At 45.3% G+C, this 19912-nt stretch overlaps 1 protein-coding gene across 1 annotated transcript in view; it reads left to right on the top strand.

Moving 5' to 3' along the window:
• LOC119383845 (Down syndrome cell adhesion molecule homolog) overlaps positions 1–19912 on the top strand; it is a 153487-nt gene that overhangs the window by 123204 nt on the left and 10371 nt on the right. Inside the window, exons 17-21 of the mRNA XM_037652124.2 lie at positions 5043–5346; positions 8780–8878; positions 10108–10293; positions 10602–10898; positions 18861–19034. Of these exons, the coding sequence (XP_037508052.2) occupies positions 5043–5346; positions 8780–8878; positions 10108–10293; positions 10602–10898; positions 18861–19034 (1060 nt within the window). The remainder of the gene's footprint in view (positions 1–5042; positions 5347–8779; positions 8879–10107; positions 10294–10601; positions 10899–18860; positions 19035–19912) is intronic.

Here is a 19912-nt window from a genome sequence, read left to right on the forward strand (position 1 = left end):
ATACCATGTTCAACGATTTCTCGTGTACTACAGTTTGTCGCAGAGTAGACGTCGGCCTAGCGCCACTGTTTTTCTGTTTGTGTGTTCTCATTTATCGGTCATTCGTCTCTCTATGTACGGTGTTACCTGAGCATGTAATTGTGCTGTATAATTATATCGGCGATTACATGAAGCCATCGTCCGTGATTACGATGCTTGACGATGCGGATTGCATCCATTTTCTTATTGAATCTTGCGATGTCACAATAAAATCGGTTTAATGGGGCGATGCAAGCAGCACTTATAAACAGAATCGGCATAAATGTATTTCTGGAAATTGAAATACAGCTGCGCAACACTTCTTTTTCTGCAAGAACAGTGGAAACCGTAGCAGTCGTTTACTGGCCTACAGTTAGTACTCGCGATTCCTATTTCTAAGTCTGTATGTGTGAGGTAGTGATATTCACTAGCTTCCTCAGATAGCGGATCTCAATACGTGACTTTTTTAACAGCGAATCTGTTGTAGCTCGACGTCGTTGCGCGGTGTAACCTGAAAACACCGCAAGTGGGAACGCGCCACAGGGATTGGGCAACGTACAGCAGGTGCGAGTGTCATACGAAAGCGAACACTTGAAAAAGAGGGGGAGAGAAAGAAAGAGGAGTATAAAAATAGAGATTAATAAAGAGAATAAAGTCATAAAAAGATAAAAAGAGCAAAACACAGAAAGAGATAGAAACAGGCACGAAGAAGAGAGAGAATAACAGAGCGCAAGAGAGAAAGAGAACGGAAGAGAGAAATTGGAAGAAGTGAATAAAGAAAAACAAAAAAGAGAGAGAAAGAAGCAGAGAGAGAGAGAGAGAAAAAACATGGTTGATCCCTCCGTCATAGGAATCGGAATAACACGAAAGTAAAACGTGTCCTAGAAGTAACTGAATGTTTACTGTACATAGATATAAGAGAGCTTGCACAATGTATATTGATGTCTGGCAGCTATAGCGCCGTTTAACATGGATGCACCCACTTTGATGCTTAGTGGTACATCTCCATGCCGACGACTAACGTCCATGCTCAATGATTAAACAAACCCTTGTGGTAGCTGTAGCAGTTAACGGTGAAAGCGTAATCAGAGAACGAGTTGTGATAGCCAGAAGAGCATCGCATATTGGACGCAGAACTTGGTCGCCGTCCTGCGGCATGGTAAATTGTGATTGAACACCACGGCCGCACTAGAGGGAAACGCAAAGCGCGTCGTGCCGCGGCGGTAGCCCGGCCGCAATTTTTCTCGGGGCGAGCGCGTAGGCGGGGAACGCGGTGTTACAGGCACGTGAGCCAGGCGCGCGTCGCAGAGCTATTTTTGGTTTGATTAGCGTGATGCTATGAGCGACGCCGACGCTTTTACGACGCTTGCGTTAAGGTCTCCACCTCGCGGCGTGTTAAGGCATTGACAAAATTGCACTTCTATTGAAAATGCGCCGAATAGGACGAACGTGTAATACGTGTAACGCGTTGCAGGTACTAATCACGAAAGCCACATTAATGACGAATTATTCTACTTTGCCGCTCTCATAGGGCAACACCACCCCGCCGACTGGGAGAGTGGTAGATATAAAAGGCGCCTTTGTAAAGCCTCCAGAGTCTGTGACCGTGGCGCAGTGGGTAGCGCGCCCGGCCTCTGATGTAGCGGACCGAGCGGTCGTGGGTTCGATGCCCGTTGGCATAACTTTTTTTCTTTGCCATCTGATCGTGTGTATTTTTTGACGTCATTTCCGTGACGGAAATACGTCACTGAAGTCTTGGTGGACCCCGGCATAAAACACTTTCGTGTTAAAAAGGGGAAGAAAGATAAAGATGGAAAGAGCTAGGAAAAGAAAAAATAGATAGAGAGACAAGGAAATAGAAAGAAAGAAATTCAGAAAAGAGATGCAAGAAACAGGTAGAAAGAGAAAAAACTAGAAGAAAGGAAACGAAAATAAAGCGAACGAAGGAAGGTCACCCAGCTGCGCTCTTCCTTTACGCTTGACATCCCCAGTTCGAAGCTGCCATATTGTTTAGCGCCTTCTTTTACCAACAAAGAGGTGGCTATTGTGAGTACTAATCGCCTACTATTTAGCTAGCCAATATAGCAATATTTTTGTTAGTCACCTTGAGGAGCAGTTAGCTTCTTACGGTCATTCAAAGTGAGCTCTTCAATATACCCTGCAATGGTTATATTCTACACCACCTTGAGTTGCGCGTTTTTCTTTGCAAGCGTCCTGGACGTGAGCGGTCTCGCGAAATTTCGCCGCAGCGGGTTAGTTCGCGACGCCCTACAACAGCGCGCTCCAGTGAGCTTGAAATTAACGAATCCAATGTTCCGCCTCATCCGCCATTGCGATCGAAGCGACCGAGCTCAATAATTATTCGTGAGCTCCACGGCGTCAGGCCGCGATAGCCACGCTTGAATAGGCGACTTATCGGCTCTCCACAACAACGCGTGCATTCGGCCCCAAGCGCCAGGCTGTGGTGCCAGCGTTGATAGGAATGTCGCGGCAGCCACCATTATCGACGTCCGGTCGCTTCGGTACAGACACCGGGTGAGGTGCGCAAGAAGCGTGGTTCAACGGCGACGACGTGAACGTACGCACTAGCTGGCCGTCGCCAGTAGCACCTTCCTATCCCCTTCTCTCGTTTTCTCTGGCATTCTTTCTTCTTTTCATCGTTAGTATTATTAGTTAGTTTAGTACCGTATTTGAGCACCTCCTTTTCAACGCACAGAAAAGGAACTACCAGGAAGTATTCTATAATGTAAATATTGAATTAGACGCATTTAGCTACTTGCTGTAATTTCTTTATTTGCGCATACGCGCAATACTCGTGCTTATTATGCGAGTGATTAAATCCAGCTGAGTCAGATGTTGTACAACGCGGGAAAAAATCGCCGCGAGCCGGATGAACACCGAGACCTAACTTGATAAATAATTTCTTTTACGCAAATAAGCCCTCCTGGAAAATAGCGACAACTACGGCGAGTACGCGTGCGGTACACATGTGTGGTAAACAGGCATCGACTTTTTTTTTTACACCTCGGAAACAAGCTCCCCCATTCGTTCATAAGGCCGCGGCGATGTCATTTTGCCAGTATCACAGTCCTGCGCTCCGCGCAGACGTTTTATTTAGGAAAAACAGTTCCCGCGCCCCTTTTCAGCACTTCTGCACTCCTCTTCGCCCGCTAATTGGCGTACTCTTAGCCATGGACTACTTTCAGCTCCACTGTTCTCGTCTGGTCGTTCTCCGCACTGCGAAACTGCGCCTTGTCCCTGCGGTGATGAGGTTTTGGCCGTTGTCACGCGTGTAGCGCCCTAACAGCCCCGCTGTTTAAGGTTGGCAAAGCTCTGGGATTGTCGCACAAAACTGGACTGGTATGCGCAACAGAAAGCGAGTATGTGCCAAGCAGCTCCTAGCATAGCATAGCAATGTATGGTACAGCATAGAAAAGGGGTGGGAAAGGAAAACGATAGCGAAGAGGAGTTTTGTACTAATGAGGAAGGAAAGGAGAAGGAGAGATGGCAAAACATTGCATAGCCTTATATAGTATAGCTTAGCAAGGGGATGAGAAAGGGGAGTAATAGTGAGGAGGACTTATCATAGAGTGTGGATGAGGGTAAGGAGGAGGAAAAGGAGGCGCTGAGACGGTAAACAATAACAATACTATGTACACTATAGCACAGCAAGGGGTGGGAAAGAGAAGTATCTGCCAAGCAGCACAGCACAGCATAGCCACGCATAGTGATATAGTAAATCAAGGAGAATAGGAAAGGGTGGTTGGGGTGAGGAGAACAGAAAGGAGCGGAGGGTAAATCACAGCATGAACTTTTGTAGTATAGTATAACAAGGGGCGCTAAAGGAAACCGATGTGAGAAGATATGCGCGGTTACAGAGGAGGAAAAGGAGGGGAGAGGGTAAGGCATGACATAGCTATGTAGAGTATAGCACAGCAAGGGGGTGGAAAATGGTAATGAGGGGGAGGAGGAGGGGATGGCCACCAGGTCCGCTGTTACCTGAATCTTCGCACCACTACTGTGTAGCTGCTCCAACTTTTTGTTGTTCTTGTTTACCTCGTCATTGTCTCGCACCGCGCTTCCTCACCGCACCGCCTGCGATTAGCTGATACGAGCGACACGTGGAAGGAGTGGTGGTAACGTTACTGATGTGGGCATAGTCAGGGCAATGGCCAACGCTTTCCCCTCTGCGCAGCGGAGAAGGGTGGAGAGGCCGACCGATAAACGGAATAAACACGCAGCGCGATTCATACGAAATACTAAGAAACAGACGACACGAGCGCTGACTCCAACTCGCCCATCTTGCTCTGGTAATCGAGGAATGGAAACCAGCCGAGGTGGCTGCGAATTGGTTGTCCTATCCTCTGTAATTTCCTTATTACAGTGCCTATTCGAAAAATTCTTGCGGTTGCATGTTCAGATCGTACAACTGCGCCATTATTCCTTGATCACAAAACGTGGACCGCGGGGTTGTTCATTGACCCTTTAAAAGAAAGCCTAGAGCTAGCGGGAGGACGTCCTGTATCGTGATGCAAAGAAACGAGAACAGTACCGCTTCTACGCACTGCACTGTTATCATTTCTCTAACGGTTGAAGCCTGGCTTGTAACAAAAAGACACTGAAGTCGTCCATGGTGCATTCAAGGACGAATCTAGAGTATTTCCATTGCCACCAATAGAAGAGGGAGATAAAACAAATCCGAACAGCGGAACACTAACACGCAGCGCTGTTCTCGTTCCTTTCCATGGTCCCTCTAGTTACGATAAACTTTTTCGTTCTCATAATTTATACGCATGATTAAAACGTTTCATATAACTGCGGAATGACGCACGAATATGAAAGTATAAGTGGCGGGTTCGTGAGTGAAAATATCCAGTTGCCATAATTAACTGCGATTGCGCTACACCCATTCTATACTTACTGGCCATCTTCATTTCCGCAACTCAGGGTCCTCTCTACATTTGGACATGTAGCTTTAGGTTCATCACACTAACTAGAAAGCGCTCTTGTGTATCGTGACGTAGGCACCGAAGAAAGAGCAGCAGCACGGTACCATCTTGGGATATCGGGTCGGATACCGCGTCGCCCACACCGACGACAGCTTCCAGTTCAAGCAGGTCGAGGTACGGCGTGTTCCCGGTTACGGTGGTGTTCCCTCCGGACGCAACGAGGAAAAAGATGGCCGCGAAGGAGAGCATGAATATGTTGAGACCACGTATCTGACGAATCTGCACCGTCTCACAAAGTACGGCGTCGTGGTCCAGGCGTACAACGCCGCTGGCACTGGGCCTGCTTCCGACGAGGTCATAGCCACCACACTTGAGTCAGGTGAGATGTTAGTGCCGGGAATTCACCCCCTCCCCCCTACGCTTGCTGTGAGTTTGGTTGAAAGAAAGTTGTGATATGTGTGTGCCAGATAACTCATGGTTTGTGCGAGGTACAAAACGGGCGCTAAATTAGATCAACTGCAGTCGGGGACGGCAGCGAGCAAGGCGGTTTAATGAAGTTAAGAAAGTGGTAGGCCTGTGGAATCAATGGTGCCGGCCTGGCACAAGACAAAGGAGTCTGTATAGAATGATGGAAAGACCGTGCAGTGATCGTTAAGAAGGCTGGTATTAAATATCCATTAATGTTTCTGCACTTCGTAACCTGTGTCGTGCATTCTTAAGGATCAGGAGGTTTTTGCCAGTGAAAGTTAAAGATGCAAAACAAATTATGTATGATGAAAAGCTTTGCCACTCTACAGGTACGTGTTCTACGCATAACAGTAAGGACAAGGATTCATGCTGTCGCTATCAGCGTGTCGTATCGCCTTGAGCGATCGCTCGCGCCTGACTTTCGTCACCTCAGGCTTTCTCACTTGTTGAGGTAAAAGAAGTGCTCATGGTATTTAGAGACGTGAAAGGAGTTTCAACTCGTTTTTGTTATGAATGGCGCCTTCCACGCCTTTACAGCCTAACAGACATAGTGGTCAGAATGCGACCCTAATGTATAAGATGTGGAAAGCAACCATGCAAGCGCGTTTTTATTGCAGCTGCACAATTATACATTGTCTCCTTGTAGTCACAAGAATAACACAACGCTTTTCTCAATAAATATTTTGGAGCCACGCTTGTATATTATCAAACTTAAATGAAGCAGTCATACATAAGCTACATAGCACACAGAGTAAATTCACGTATCGCAGAATTTTCGAAAAGAAAAAAAAAGCGCGGCAAATAGTGACGGCTCTATTTGGAGCTCTCTTAGACGGCCCCATTTCGTTCGTGCCTATCACGACCTTCGCTGCGCGTACTTTCTGCAATCTCACGTTCCGGCAAGGGTGTTTGATTACAGTGCTAGGAAAACAAGGGGAAACAAACGCTCTCTGATGACGTGCACGTCGCCGGTATTCGGGTTGTTTCCGGAAGAGCACGCGTGATTAATATATGCCCTCCACTACGTGGCACCACCATTCCATTTTCAGCCGAGGAGTATGCAATCTCCTCGTATCGCAGAAAACAGGGTATCGATTGAGCGGAGCAGTACGTTTTCTCATCATTTCTCTGGAGTTTATTTTTATTGTTTGTTAGTGTGTGATTTCCTGCTACGCGGCCTTCGCATGATGAGACATATTTGTTTTCCTCACAGTTGCGCTAAACAAGGTCATGTGAGCGATAAACGTGTAATGGGAGCACCTCAGTAATTACACCGTCACGGTTGTTGAAAAAGGAGGCTGTCGTGGTGCAGTACCCTTCTACATATATATATATATATATATATATATATATATATATATATATATATATATATATATATGTATATATATATATATATATATATATATATATATACGTAGATTATGAAGAGTCTGTCTTCGGTTGCCGTAAAATAATTAGGAAAAAGGTATACGCTTCTAAAAAACTGTTTATTTGTTGACGTTTCGATCGGAGACCGATCTTCATCAGGATACATCATCCTGATGAAGATCGGTCTCCGATCAAAACGTCGACAAATAAACAGTTTTTTAGAAGCGTCAATCTTTGTCCTATATATATATATATATATATATATATATATATATATATATATATATATACGCATACGCACACACCGGCAGGTACTCTATGACACGATCAACGCGTGGGAGCTCTCAGCCTCATAGCGCTTGATTGACACAGCGACGCGCTTACGTTGCCATCAAACTGTTCTACTCTAATGTCCACCTGTTAATAAAGTAGCGCAAAGTACACGCATAGTCACACTTTGTTGCCTTAGTATGTATTCGCAGAGCCGCTTCTTCAGCGACCCGTTCTTCTGTGATACCATAACTTAACAAAGCACAACGCTACGGTCTCTTCCTTTCTTGTGTGGTTTGTCCGCGGCATTATTCTTTAGAAGAACTTGTTCATGGCCTTGTTCGAACTCGCGATAGGAGTTAATTGCAAAATTAATGAATATTCTACTACTATGCTGTGTCGAGTGGTAAGAACATGGCGTCCGTTGCTGTGGTTACGCTAAGCGTTCCGCACGTAAGAATACTGAGGTAGTCTTGTCGTTTGCTCAGTTCGAAATGGCTAAGTCCATATTTACGGGCAGAAGCAGAATTGGGAGAGCTGCTCCCGGGTAGCTGCAAATGCCCAAAGCAGCAACTTCTCGTAGTCTTTAGTCTCGCAGGCTGCCATCGCTGTCTAGAGGCTATAGTTAAAGGCGTGGGCGTCCGACGACGTGTGGTAACTTTTTCATAAACAACCACTCTTTAAAAGAGCAAGGATAATTCAGTTTTTCATAGAAGTAGCTACTTAAACGACAGCATCGGTGCCTGAAATATCACAGTTCTTCAAACATACGAGTAGTGAAACTCCCCAAAGGCACCACGTATCAAAGACACGCCATTGTCAGAAATAATGGGGGTCTTCTGATCGTCGTGTCATCTGCTGACCAAAAAATAAACTAATAAACGCTCGCTACGACGCCAGCGCTGCGTGCGGCGTTGAGCACATTGCGAGAAGCGCGCGCAGGGGCGGCGCCGCGGCGATTTAGTGTTTTGTATTGCTGCTCTTAGATGGCGCGACGATCTGCAGGCCCTCCCAGAATCGGCCATGGGATTGTCCGGGTTTCGGAACGCAGTTTCCCAACTTGTATGATTGAAGAACTCTGTGCAATACTCTACAGATATTATTTATTTTCATCGTATGTAAGTCACAAAAGACTCGACGCCTGCGAAGAAGCAGCACTAACGCAGCGTTCGTTGAAGAAGGGGTCTTCTATGATCGAGCCGAAAACTCTTTTAGGGCGCCAGTCGCATGTACCGAGCACTGAAAGTAGCTGTTTCGTGTGCACACATTGGCGGATAATAACAGGTCTATCAGGCCCTTCGTGTATCTTCGGATATGTAAGATACGCTGGTGGATCTATCGCACGCGTCTTTAAACTCGTAGTTAAAATTTTAATTGCATTTAGCCCTCCGCTCGATCAATGCGGCGCACCTCCAGAACACATGTTCAAGGTCGGCTATATTAGAGCATAATGAACATGCATTAGTTGGCTGTATTTCCAGCTAAATCGTGTGCAATAGCGCGATGTCAGGGTACGCCCCGACTTGAAGTAACCTTTGCGTTATGCCATTTAGGACTCCTGGAACCTTGTAAACCCTCTTACGTATAATAAATTTATTCCGTGATTCAGTGATTTAGGTATGGCACATGTTGCTGTGTTTGCATCTTGTTTGCAAACTAAGACCAGAATTAACGCCTCACTCTATGTCTCTTTCCCGTTGTAGCCCCGCCTACATCGCCCAGCATAAAGGCCCTTCCACTATCGAACTCGTCTCTACTGGTTCAGTGGGAAAGGGAGAAGAAGGATGACTATTCCGCGACGGGTAAGCATTGGTCGCTGCGTAGGGGACTGGGTCTGCAGTCAAACCGAAATAATAATATAATGGCGACCTACACTTTGCTGGCTTCTCCGAAAGTTGGATATATAATAACAGACTGATTTCTAAGTCTATCCGTACTTTGTCGACATTAGCCTTGGTTTGGAGCAGGTATATATATTTTAAGAACTTGCTCGAGCGAATATTTTTCTTTATATTTTCTGTGTATACGTCTTGCTATCTATTTCGCATAACTTCTCTATTCTTTACTCAAATAGCCCGTAATACTTTCGCATACAAATATACGCATCAAGAGCGAAATAAGAAAATTGTCTAGAAATATGTCTGGAGTATTGCCTTCTTTTGGAATTAAGAATATATAAAGAAATCCATCGCGAAAGACAGACAAGCGCCGACACTACGCTTGTCTCGGCCTTTTAAGTCGTCCTTGTTTTCCTCTGCGCTGTGAAGCTACATATTATGAATCATCAAGTGGCCCAATCGATCAACCCGCTTTATCGATCGCTTCAGAAGACAGAAAGGCTGGGCTCGTTGATAGTTCGTTGTACTACACAAACCATAGCGCTAAAACGAACAGGGGCCGAGATGAACACACGACAAGCGCTAACGTTAAACTAATGCTTTATTGCAGTTCCATATACATGTTTATATGTGCTGACGGCCTGCAATAACGCGCTAGTTGAACGTTAGCGCTTGTCTGGGTCTTCATCTCGTCCAATGTTCGTTTTTGTGCTACAATTTCTGCAGTTATCGATCACAGCCGGATGTATACCCGAGGTGGGCAAACGCTAAGTGCCATTGAGAACCAACCAAAATAGGTAGTCCTGCCAAACCACCTTGACTACAGTTCGCGCTCGTGTCTGCACGTGTCTGCTAGCAGTGCGAGCCCGTAATTTCTACCCACCGCTCTGGGTTAAAATGTGTTGGGCTGATAAGTATGAAGTGCTGGTTTTGTTCCCTCAAAATAAGATTGCGGATTTGGTGCTTAATGCCCCAGAGCTATTTGTTAACCAATATCTTTCCAATAGCAAGGGACGTACAGTTATAGAATCGCGCATAACACCGACCACAGTGACGGCTATCGATCCTCTGGTATCTAAATGTGAATTGAATTGAATCTTTATTTTCATGGTGCAGTACATAAATGTGTGGCGTATTCGCCTGCTGTCCATCTTTTACCAATTTCGTGGTCCGTTACTGGCTCTTTCTGGCAGAATATGTGCTGCACTACGGCACCGAATTGGGCGAGTGGAACAAGATGACGCTGAATTCGAGCAAGCAGTCTTTCGTCCTGGATGGCCTCAAGTGCGGCACCACGTATCGCCTTTACATGACTGCCTCCAACAGCATTGGCACAGGAGAGCCTGGAGCCGAGGTCATTGTACGCACCAATGGCGCAGGTTCGTGTCGAGCATTATTTCCCTACTTGAAACAGCATAGGACCTTTTTGTCGCGTTATATGGTGCTCTACATTGAGTTAGTGTATCTTGAAGTCAATAATTTTGGCTTTGGTTTGCTTGAGCCCAGCTCTCAGTTGAACATGCTTCTTTGGATCCTTTCCTAATGGTGTACATTATAGGTTTACATTTACTTTAGAAGTAGTCCGTGCTTTCTGCTCCTCCTTTGAAATTGCTTGAGTCAGTTCAGAAGTATTTTTAGGAAATTTATTTCCTCGTGTCTCTTTGGTATTTCCTTGTAATTTGTTTAGCTCCAATATCCCCGGCAAGCGACAAGTTCGTCGTCACCAATGGCACCAGTGCCGCCTTGAACTTGGCTGCTTGGATGACCGCCGGCTGTCCCGTGACCAGTTTTGCCGTCCAGTACCGGCCGAGGTTCCACAAGGCGTGGATTCTGGCAGCGGACGCCATCAGCCCTGGCAGGCGTCACTACGTGATTGGAGATCTCGCACCTGGCCGCCAGTACCAGGTGCGCGTAGTGGCACAGAGTGACGCCGGTGCAACGCAGGCCGACTTTCCCTTCCGCACCGCAGCGCTGCCTGACAGTGGTAAGCCACCGTGCCGTTCCATATTACGTAGTCTAACCGTGGCATCAGTCACGAGTGGACGAGTCCTTCGTCGCTTGGTCGATGGAGGACAAAAACATGCGGGCACATGCTCTACACTTTGCGTCATATCTGCAACATTTCTGTTGCGTTGGTTGGTCCTTCTGCTTCCTTCCCTGTGGTGTGCTCCCTTATGGCCGTAATCTTTTATGGGCAGAATAAGATAGCGTCCATTCCAAGCGGTAACCACTTTCTATGCAGCATTACTTTCCTTATACCTGGGTGTGAGCGCTTATATTTACTGGGGACCTGGAATAGCGCGCCATACGGTAAGCCAGCTAGGCTAACGTCTCAGGGAATCTGACAAAAAAATTCTATTTATTCTGGAGAGGGGACTAGGGGAGCAATTGGTTCTCTCACAATTTTGCATCAAGGAAAATCGAAAGGACAGAAGAAATTGGCGGAAGACGGGTGCGTTAGCCATTTCTCAGACTTTCTAAAACCATAAACTATTCGCATTTATTTCCGATTTTGAAAAATGCACTCGTGAAAAAATGAAATATAAATTATATATATAATTCAGGCGGCGTTTTTTCATTAGCGAATGTTTTACTAAGTTATTTCGAAGCAACAAATCGCGTAAGCAGTTCAGAGACGCTATTTCGGTCTCCGTAATTCAAGTTCCTCGTGCTTAGTCAGACTTATGAGGTATCGTACGCAGCGCAGAAAAAAAAAGTGTGTGCTCGTTCTTGTGGGACTAACCTATGCGAGTATGTAGACGCGCAACTTTCCTTACTTCTCACACTCCATGAGATTGCAATTAAACGATAAATCGCGTACTGTCGTTTTTTTTTCACTGTGTGTCACTCCACGGTCGATAACGGCAGTTAGATGTTTTTTCAGAGCAAGAGCGATGCGCTTGCACTGAAAAAGAAGCAAAAATTACTGAAGTTCAAAGGCACTCGGGACAACTATCGTGCCACACCCGAAAGCGTCCTACAATAAAAATATGCCGTAAATCAGGTTCCACGAAGACAGGTGAAGAAATAACGCTATCGTTTTTGTTCCTTTTTGCAGTGAAGAATGCACATATAAACGTTGATCGGAAGAACGCATTCACCTGTGCGATACCTTGTGCATAGTTCAAAAGGCGCAGCATTGAACGGCTGAACAAGAGGAGGGCGCGACCTGCCTTTCGCACTCCAGGAAAACCATAAATATTCCTAGGGCTGTATGCGCCTTATCCACGTGATTTCTCAGAGCCTTTCGGAATGCTAGCCACGCCCTTCGCAATTCATGAGCGGTCGTGGCCGAGAGCCGGCCCCGTTGGTTGACGATCACGGGTGACTGATGACCTTCCAGTGTTAAACTTTTTTTATACACTGAACAATAACACAATTTTCAGTGTTACACTTTTTTAATACTTTGTTATTTTTACGCAATAAATGCATGTGCGTGTGTGTAGTGTGTTAATAGGAAAATCAAGGAAAGAAAGATATACTTATTGCGGGGCGGACTGCCTAGTGCAGCTTCAGTTCGAAACATCTGTATCGGCCGCATCTTTAGTGGCCTATCGACAAGCGTTGGGTTTATTGACGTGTCATAGCGTTCCCAATTTTTTTTTTGTTGTTGGTGGTGTTAGTGAGTTTTAGAAAGAGAAAAGGTGAAGTTACAAGGGAACCTCCAGAACTACCTCTGCTGAAGAGAAATGTTCACATAGCCGGCATAAAAAATAGATAATTTTTTTTTAATACAGCAGCCGAGCCGATGACCTACGATGACGCCGGTTACCACATGCTCTCATTTTTCTGGCCTTTTCTTTTTCGCAAACTCTTATAAGCGCAGGAAAATCCGTTTTTTTACCAGATCATTTGTGGTTCTGCACTGCGGCTTTCGCCTCCGAACAACGCCGGGATTTTGGCGTATTGCCCTACTACTTCTTGAAAAAAAGCCCATACCTTGTTAAGGTATATTTGCCGCTCCTTATCAGTGGTTTCAAAGTTAGAACGGAAAACGGGGTGGTTCAGAAATTGAGTTGCTGGAAAGTGCGTCAGAAGCGTCCGAAAATTGGCTTAAATATAGGAGCATGCGCAGCGTTGCTCCGCTTTAGGCGTTTTTTTTGGATACGCTCGCAAAGAAGCACCTGCTCTTCTTGGTGACCGAAACTGAGCGAAAACATATGTCCCCAAGGAAAAGCGTTTCAGCGGCGTCCTTCGTACGTTTGCGCAACCATCGTAGTCGCCACTAAATTTGATATCTTGTACGGGACAGCATTGTATACCTTCGACCCGCTTTTTAAGTAAGCAAATCCCATTTTTTTACTACTCATTTACTGATCTCATATAGCATGACCTCATTCTATGCACTTGTGTGGTCATTTCCTTGCTCTGGCACCTATTCATATTTCCTCATAGAGAACCGATTAACTACTCACTGAAGGACATTTTTAATGTCGACTAGATTAATGATACCGACGCATTCTTTCCGAATTAGTACGTGTCTATAATTTTTCCTTCACACAATCATAACGCGGTTTTTACTTTCTTTCCGCGTTCACTTCTTAGCGGTTAAGTTTTGGCCGCTCTCTTGTCAGTTGGAAGACATTCTTAGGATCGAGGTAAGGTAACTGGTGCCCTGGCTTTGTGGTTTGTTTGCTGCGTATTTCATCTTGCTTACGGTAGCAGTAAAATGGCACCAAACAAAAACAATAAATCAGTATTGGGCAGTCATCTGTATAATATAAACAATTTACTCATCAACTTAGCTATAGTGATTTGAATAATATACGGACAAACTAATCTTGCGGCTTGTTTTTTTTTTAACATCGAGGAGAAGCATACACATCCGCATGAATTTAATGCAATAAATTATTTTTAGTAACTGTGTCATTGCTGCTTAGAAAACCGCCTCTTGAGACTTAATAAGTTAACACTTCGGACCTTCTAACCCCTATACATATTTACAGATAGAATAATCTGCCCTACAAGATGTTGTCCAAATTCATAGAGGGGTCATTCCACGCCCAACGTCCCCAACATTGCGCTCGACCCTCTCCGATTGTATTGTAAAAAATTGTGGACGTTCATATCAGTGCACTATTTGCCCTCGGAAAGTATTTTTTTTGGCAAAAATTTTTTTTGTCTATTAAAGTGATTTGAATGTAGCTGTAGTGGGTGAAACCTAGGTTGCGAAAAAGTACTGTAAAAAATACAGTAGTTCACGGAGCGCCTTAAATATCAGCTATTTGCTTGAAATGGAATGGCGCAATCTTATTATCACCCATTGACGACCACTACTATGTCTCACGATGTCCTTTGTGCTGAAGCAATGCTGCAATTCTGCGCCAAATTTGATTATTTTTAAAAATTCTACGAATATTACAGACACAATAGGACTACATCGCATGGATGGACAGTTGTCAGTAAGCGTGTTAAAAAAGTATTGAAGTGGATGACCGAGTAGTTTCGAAGTGGAAGGGGCGCAAACATTGAAAAATCTGTGAAATGCCCCATGTTCAGGCACATGTAGAGTGGTGATGCAGTTCACGTAAAAAGTGCACGCATGGTCTCATTTGGAAGAGTAAACAAAGGAGATCTATGTGTGAAAGTTTATTCGCAGTGATTTTTGTTTTAGGCGAGAAACAAAAATTTATGTTGACCGTTCGCGGCGTGCCTGGGCGCGGGCGCGTAAGTCCGCTTCACTGCGCCGCGCAACTTCCTTGGGACAACGGAAATATGCGGCGCCCTCGGAGAAGCAACACTATCGTCGTCTAGCCTCCGTTCCAAGCTAGAACCTTCTTTGTGGTTACGCAGTCAAACAATAAACCCCACGCGCTCTCTCGCCACCCACGCTGCATGCGATGCCTTCAGCGTAGTAATCGCCTTACGATTACTAAGCGAAAGCGATAAACATCTAAAATGACGAAGCCGCTTTAACTACGGCGGCTTCGTCCTTTTGATATTTATCGTTTTCGGTTTCCGTTGTACAAGCTCTCCGTGTAAAATATGACACGATAGCAGTATACTCACCTTTCGCAGTGTTTATCTTACGTGCTGCCAAGGAATGCGGCCGAAAGACGAACCGCGAGTGCCGCGTGCTCGCTCGGCGACGCGATCACCGGAACTAAGTTCACCTCTGCCGAAGATCCGAGCGTAAGTGTACGAAGCACCAGTAGGCTCCGAGGCACCAATGGTGCGAGTCACGTTCATGCGAGCTGCCCATAAAAAAGAACTATAAGTGTATTCCCGGTGTGTCTTAGGCACTTTTATCATATAATAATGTATTTTAAACGAACCGCCCATCGTTTTCCCTGACACTTCGTCGGCGGCACTGCGGAAAGACGAAGAATGCTTATCGAAACGAGAGAACTCACAGCAGCACGCGATCTTGCCACCCGCGTGGGCGCCGCATATTCCAGTTGCCCCAAGGAAGTGTTGCGGCCCAGTGAAGTGGACTTACGGGCTCGCGCCCAGGCACGCCGCGAACGCTCAACATAAATTTTTGTTTCTCGCCTAAAACAAAAATCACTCTGAATAAACTTTCACGCATAAATCTCCTTTGTTTACTCTTCCAAGTGCGACCAAGCGTGCATTTTTACGTGAACTTGATCACCACTCTACACATGGGGCATTTCACAGATTTTTCAAAGTTTGCGCCCCTTCCACTTCGGCACTACTCGGTCATCGACTTCAATCCTTTTTTGACACACTTACTGACAACTGTCCATCCATGTGATATAGTCCTATTGTGTCCGTAATATTCGTAGAATTTTTTTAAAATAATCAAATTGGGCGCAGAATTGCAGCATTGCTTCACCACAAAGCACATCGTGAGACAAAATAGTGGTCGTCAATGGGTGATAGCGTCAATAAGATAGCCTCATTCCTTTTCAAGCAAATAGCCGATATGTAAGGCGTTCCGTGAACTACTGTATTTTTTGGAGGACTTTTTGCGCAACCTGGGTTTCACCCACTACAGCTTAATTCAAATCACTGTAATAGACAAAAAAATTTTTTCCAGAAAATACTTTGCGAGGGCAAATAGTGCACTGATATGAACGTCCACAATTTTTTACAAAACAATTGGAAAGGGTCGAGCACGATGCTTGGGAGGTTTGGCATGAAATGACACAGAGCCTTACGTTATGAAATATAGGGCGAAACACGATAATGCCTGCGAATGGGGTCAGTAGTCTTGCCTCGTTCACTGTAAGCTACATGATAGTGTAATGCACTGTGTGCAAAAAAAAAAAATTGGACTGATCCCAGGCCATGTGGGAATCGGTTTCATGCGAAGCAGTCAACAAGTAGCCTTAGCTGCATTTTTGGCTTTGTGCCAAGAATTGCGGGTAGATTCGCGGGTTTTTGTAAGTGTAGTAGTTGTGTGGACATCGTGGGCTAAGCAGACGCGTCGACAACACCGGCGTTTAAAGGGTAAATTATGGTCTCACGTTACGTCAGAACTCCGGTTAGAGCAGATGCGTCAGTGTAATAGAAACGAAGCAGCCCACACGGTTCGATGATGTGAATATCATAAGTAATGGTCGTTAGCTTCATAAGCGTGCGCAGGGTTCCCCTTCAGGGGGGGCGAAGGTTCGTCGCAGCGCCCCCCCTCCCTATTATGTCAATGTATGCGGCTGCCTTTGCGCCCCTCTTCTCGCCCCCCCTACAATGTATAGGGCTGAATTTGCGCCCCCCCTTCTCGCCCCCCTTGCCCCCCCCTGCGCACGCCTATGGTTAGCTTATTCATCCGTCGTCGAGAAAAGCTTGAATACAGCTTGCTGAATCATAGGAAAACAAGTGTAATCTTTATTAGACTGCTGTAAAAGAGGAATCAACACTGGAACGACAGTCGTTTGTCTGATATGACGCCTGTATCGTATTAGTACATATGTAGTGTTTACTGCCTTGTTATAAAATAAGCTAGCCAGCACAACAACCACAACTGACGTTGCACCGACATTACGCCAGCATAGGGTGTTTTTCCAAAGCATTTTCTAGACCTGGCGTGGCTCAGCGGTTAAATAGCTGACTGTCACGCACAATGCTTGTGTTCGATTCCTGCTGAGATCCTGATTTCTATTCTTTTTTTTTCTCTCTCTCTATCATTGTCCGTTCTCGCCGTTCCTGGGTAGATATAAACTGTCAATCGCCTGCGGCGTATACCCGCACGCTGCTGCCCGTGGTAACCGGGTACGTGTCACACGTGTCTGGGGCAAACGGTTTGACAACGTACGCGAGAGAATTTTCACGTTATCCATATCATGGCCAGACAATCATATTCGTCAAATCCTGTTACGCTCCTATGCGAATTTTGGTCTACACCAAGTTGAGGAGGCGATCACGAGAGCACCCAGACGTATCCGGCTAGATAGATAGATAGATAGATAGATAGATAGATAGATAGATAGATAGATAGATAGATAGATAGATACATAGATAGATAGATAGATAGATAGATAGATAGATAGATAGATAGATAGATAGATAGATAGATAGATAGATAGATAGATAGATAGATAGATAGATAGATAGATAGATAGATAGATAGATAGATACCTTGGGGTCGCTAAGAAATATTTAATAAATCGAATACCAAACAGTGCCGGCAAATTCTGTTAGCACACACTTCATATACCTTAAAGTTGGGAGTTTTGGGACAGCATAACATTAAAAAGAAGGTTGTTGCTTAATGACGCACTCGAAATTGTTGGATGCCTACATCGATCGATGATCCTTGCGTGCTTGCGCAGCGTAAATTCGATGCGTCGTACTCGTTCTCCTAGGCTTGTGGACGAAGACGGCACTACGCAAAATCTGTTTCTCTCTATTTGCCGTTCAAAAAAAATGTAACACATTAGACCTTGAATAAGTCATGCAGGCACTACAGAATCAGGGCATCGACGAAGCCTATATAAACATAATGGAAGAAATCTACAGCGTATCCACAGCCACTATAGTCCTCTATAAAGAAAGCGACAGAATCCCAATAAGGAAGGGCGTACGGCAGGGAGACACGATCTCTCCAATGCTATTCACCGCGTGTTTACAGGAGGTTTTCAGGGCCCTAGATTGGGAAGAATTAGGGATAAGAGTTAATGGAGAGTATCTCAGTAACCTGCGATTCGCTGATGACATTGCATTGATGAGTAACGAGGGAGACGAATTACAGCTCATGATTACTGAACTGGATACGGAAAGTAGAAGAGTAGGTCTGAAAATTAATATGCATAAAACTAAAGTAATGTGGAACAATCTTGGCAGAGAACAGCGCTTTGCGATAGGTGGCGAGACACTGGAAGTTGTAAAGGAGTACGTCTACTTAGGACAGGTAGTAACCGCGGAGCCGAACCGTGTGAGTGAAATAACTAGAAGAATAAGGATGAGATGGAGCTCATTCGGCAAGCATTATCAAATCATGAATGGTAATCTACCACTATCTCTCAAGAGGAAGGTATATAACAGCTGCATCTTACCGGTACTTACCTACGGATCAGAAACCTGGAGACTTACAAAGAGGGTTCAACTTAAATTGAGGACGACGCAGCGAGCGATGGAAAGGAAAATATTAGGTGTAACCTTAAGAGACAGGAAGAGAGCAAAGTGGGTCAGGGAACAAACGGGGGTTAAGGACATCATAGTTGAAATCAAGAAGTGGATATGGGCCGGGCACGTAGCACGTCGGCAGGATAACCGGTGGTCATTAAGGGTAACTGACTGGATTCCAAGGGATGGCAAACGCGGGAGGGGGAGACAGAAAATTAGGTGGGTAGATGAGATTAAGAAGTTTGTAGCTATAACGTGGCAGCAGGACCGGGACCGGGTTGATTGGCGGAGCATGGGAGAGGCCTTTGCCCTGCAGTGGGCGTAGACAGGCTGATGATGATGAAGTAAATGCTCAAATAAAGGGACTCATTTGCAGACAATAGTCATCGTTATTTACGTTTGATTTGTGTACTTTGCACAGTGTCAACGCAGAGTCCAACTGCAATCAAGGACCAGTCGGCGGTGCCATTTCACCTGAATGCATCAATGGTGGCTCCGCTGGCTGTGTGCGCCATTTTAATGCCCATTGCCGTCCTTCTCGTCCACATCTACTTCAAGAGGCATCGGTCGCGTAGGAGCAGAGCCATTGAACACGGTGAGCAGACATGGGGGCTGTCATTTATCACAGGTATAGAGAGCTGTCAATAAGTCGAGTCTCAGGAGTGTCAAGAACGCAAACGTCTGGTTGACAATGAGCTGAAGGGAAAGGGAATAAGAAAAGACAGAGAGAACGCTGCGGTAAGCAGGAGGATGCACAAGATAACTATAAGCTGTTATTCATCCTGGTACTCTTTGTTAGCTCCACCAGTGCAGCGAACTTTTTTTTGTGCTTGTACGTTTTGCCAATAACTCATGTGGACGCGGTCCGAGTGGTTGAGATGAAAAAGAAAACTGCAGCAGAAATGATCCAATGATGATTGCAAAAGCTTTATGCGTATTACATTTGAGAACCTCACTCACATACACGACGAACCGCAAACCCTCGGGAAAAGGGCATACAGAGGCTTGCTTTATTTAATAAAAAAATGTATTCTTGATGGCATAATTTACTTGTGCCCAGTTGATTCTTGACTACGAAGTACTGCACGAAAAAACTCGGACAAGTAAGACACACGAAAAGTATTTTTGGAACAATTTCTTATCAGGAGTCGTCAGTAAGTACAGTCCCAAAATGTAGTATTATTCGTTAGCTGTACTCCACTTTTCTAATGAGCCACTTCTGCAAAAATATGAGCCTTTGCTCACTGCTGAAACTCTCTACATATACTGTTACGTTTGGCCTTAAAATTCATCGAGGCAGACGCCATTGAGCGTACATTTGTATGCCAGAATGCTGTCTCCCCCCCGTATTGGCGCTTAGACGGATACATGGCACGCCACGTCTCCCTGGAGGTGCTTATGCCGAGCGAGCGGGCAGGTCGCCGTGGATGGATTTCCCAGAAAAAGGACGTCGGAATTCGGAGACCCCTTTTG

Source organism: Rhipicephalus sanguineus, chromosome 2 (genome assembly GCF_013339695.2).
Source record: "Rhipicephalus sanguineus isolate Rsan-2018 chromosome 2, BIME_Rsan_1.4, whole genome shotgun sequence".
Classification (NCBI taxonomy): Eukaryota; Metazoa; Arthropoda; class Arachnida; order Ixodida; family Ixodidae; genus Rhipicephalus; species Rhipicephalus sanguineus.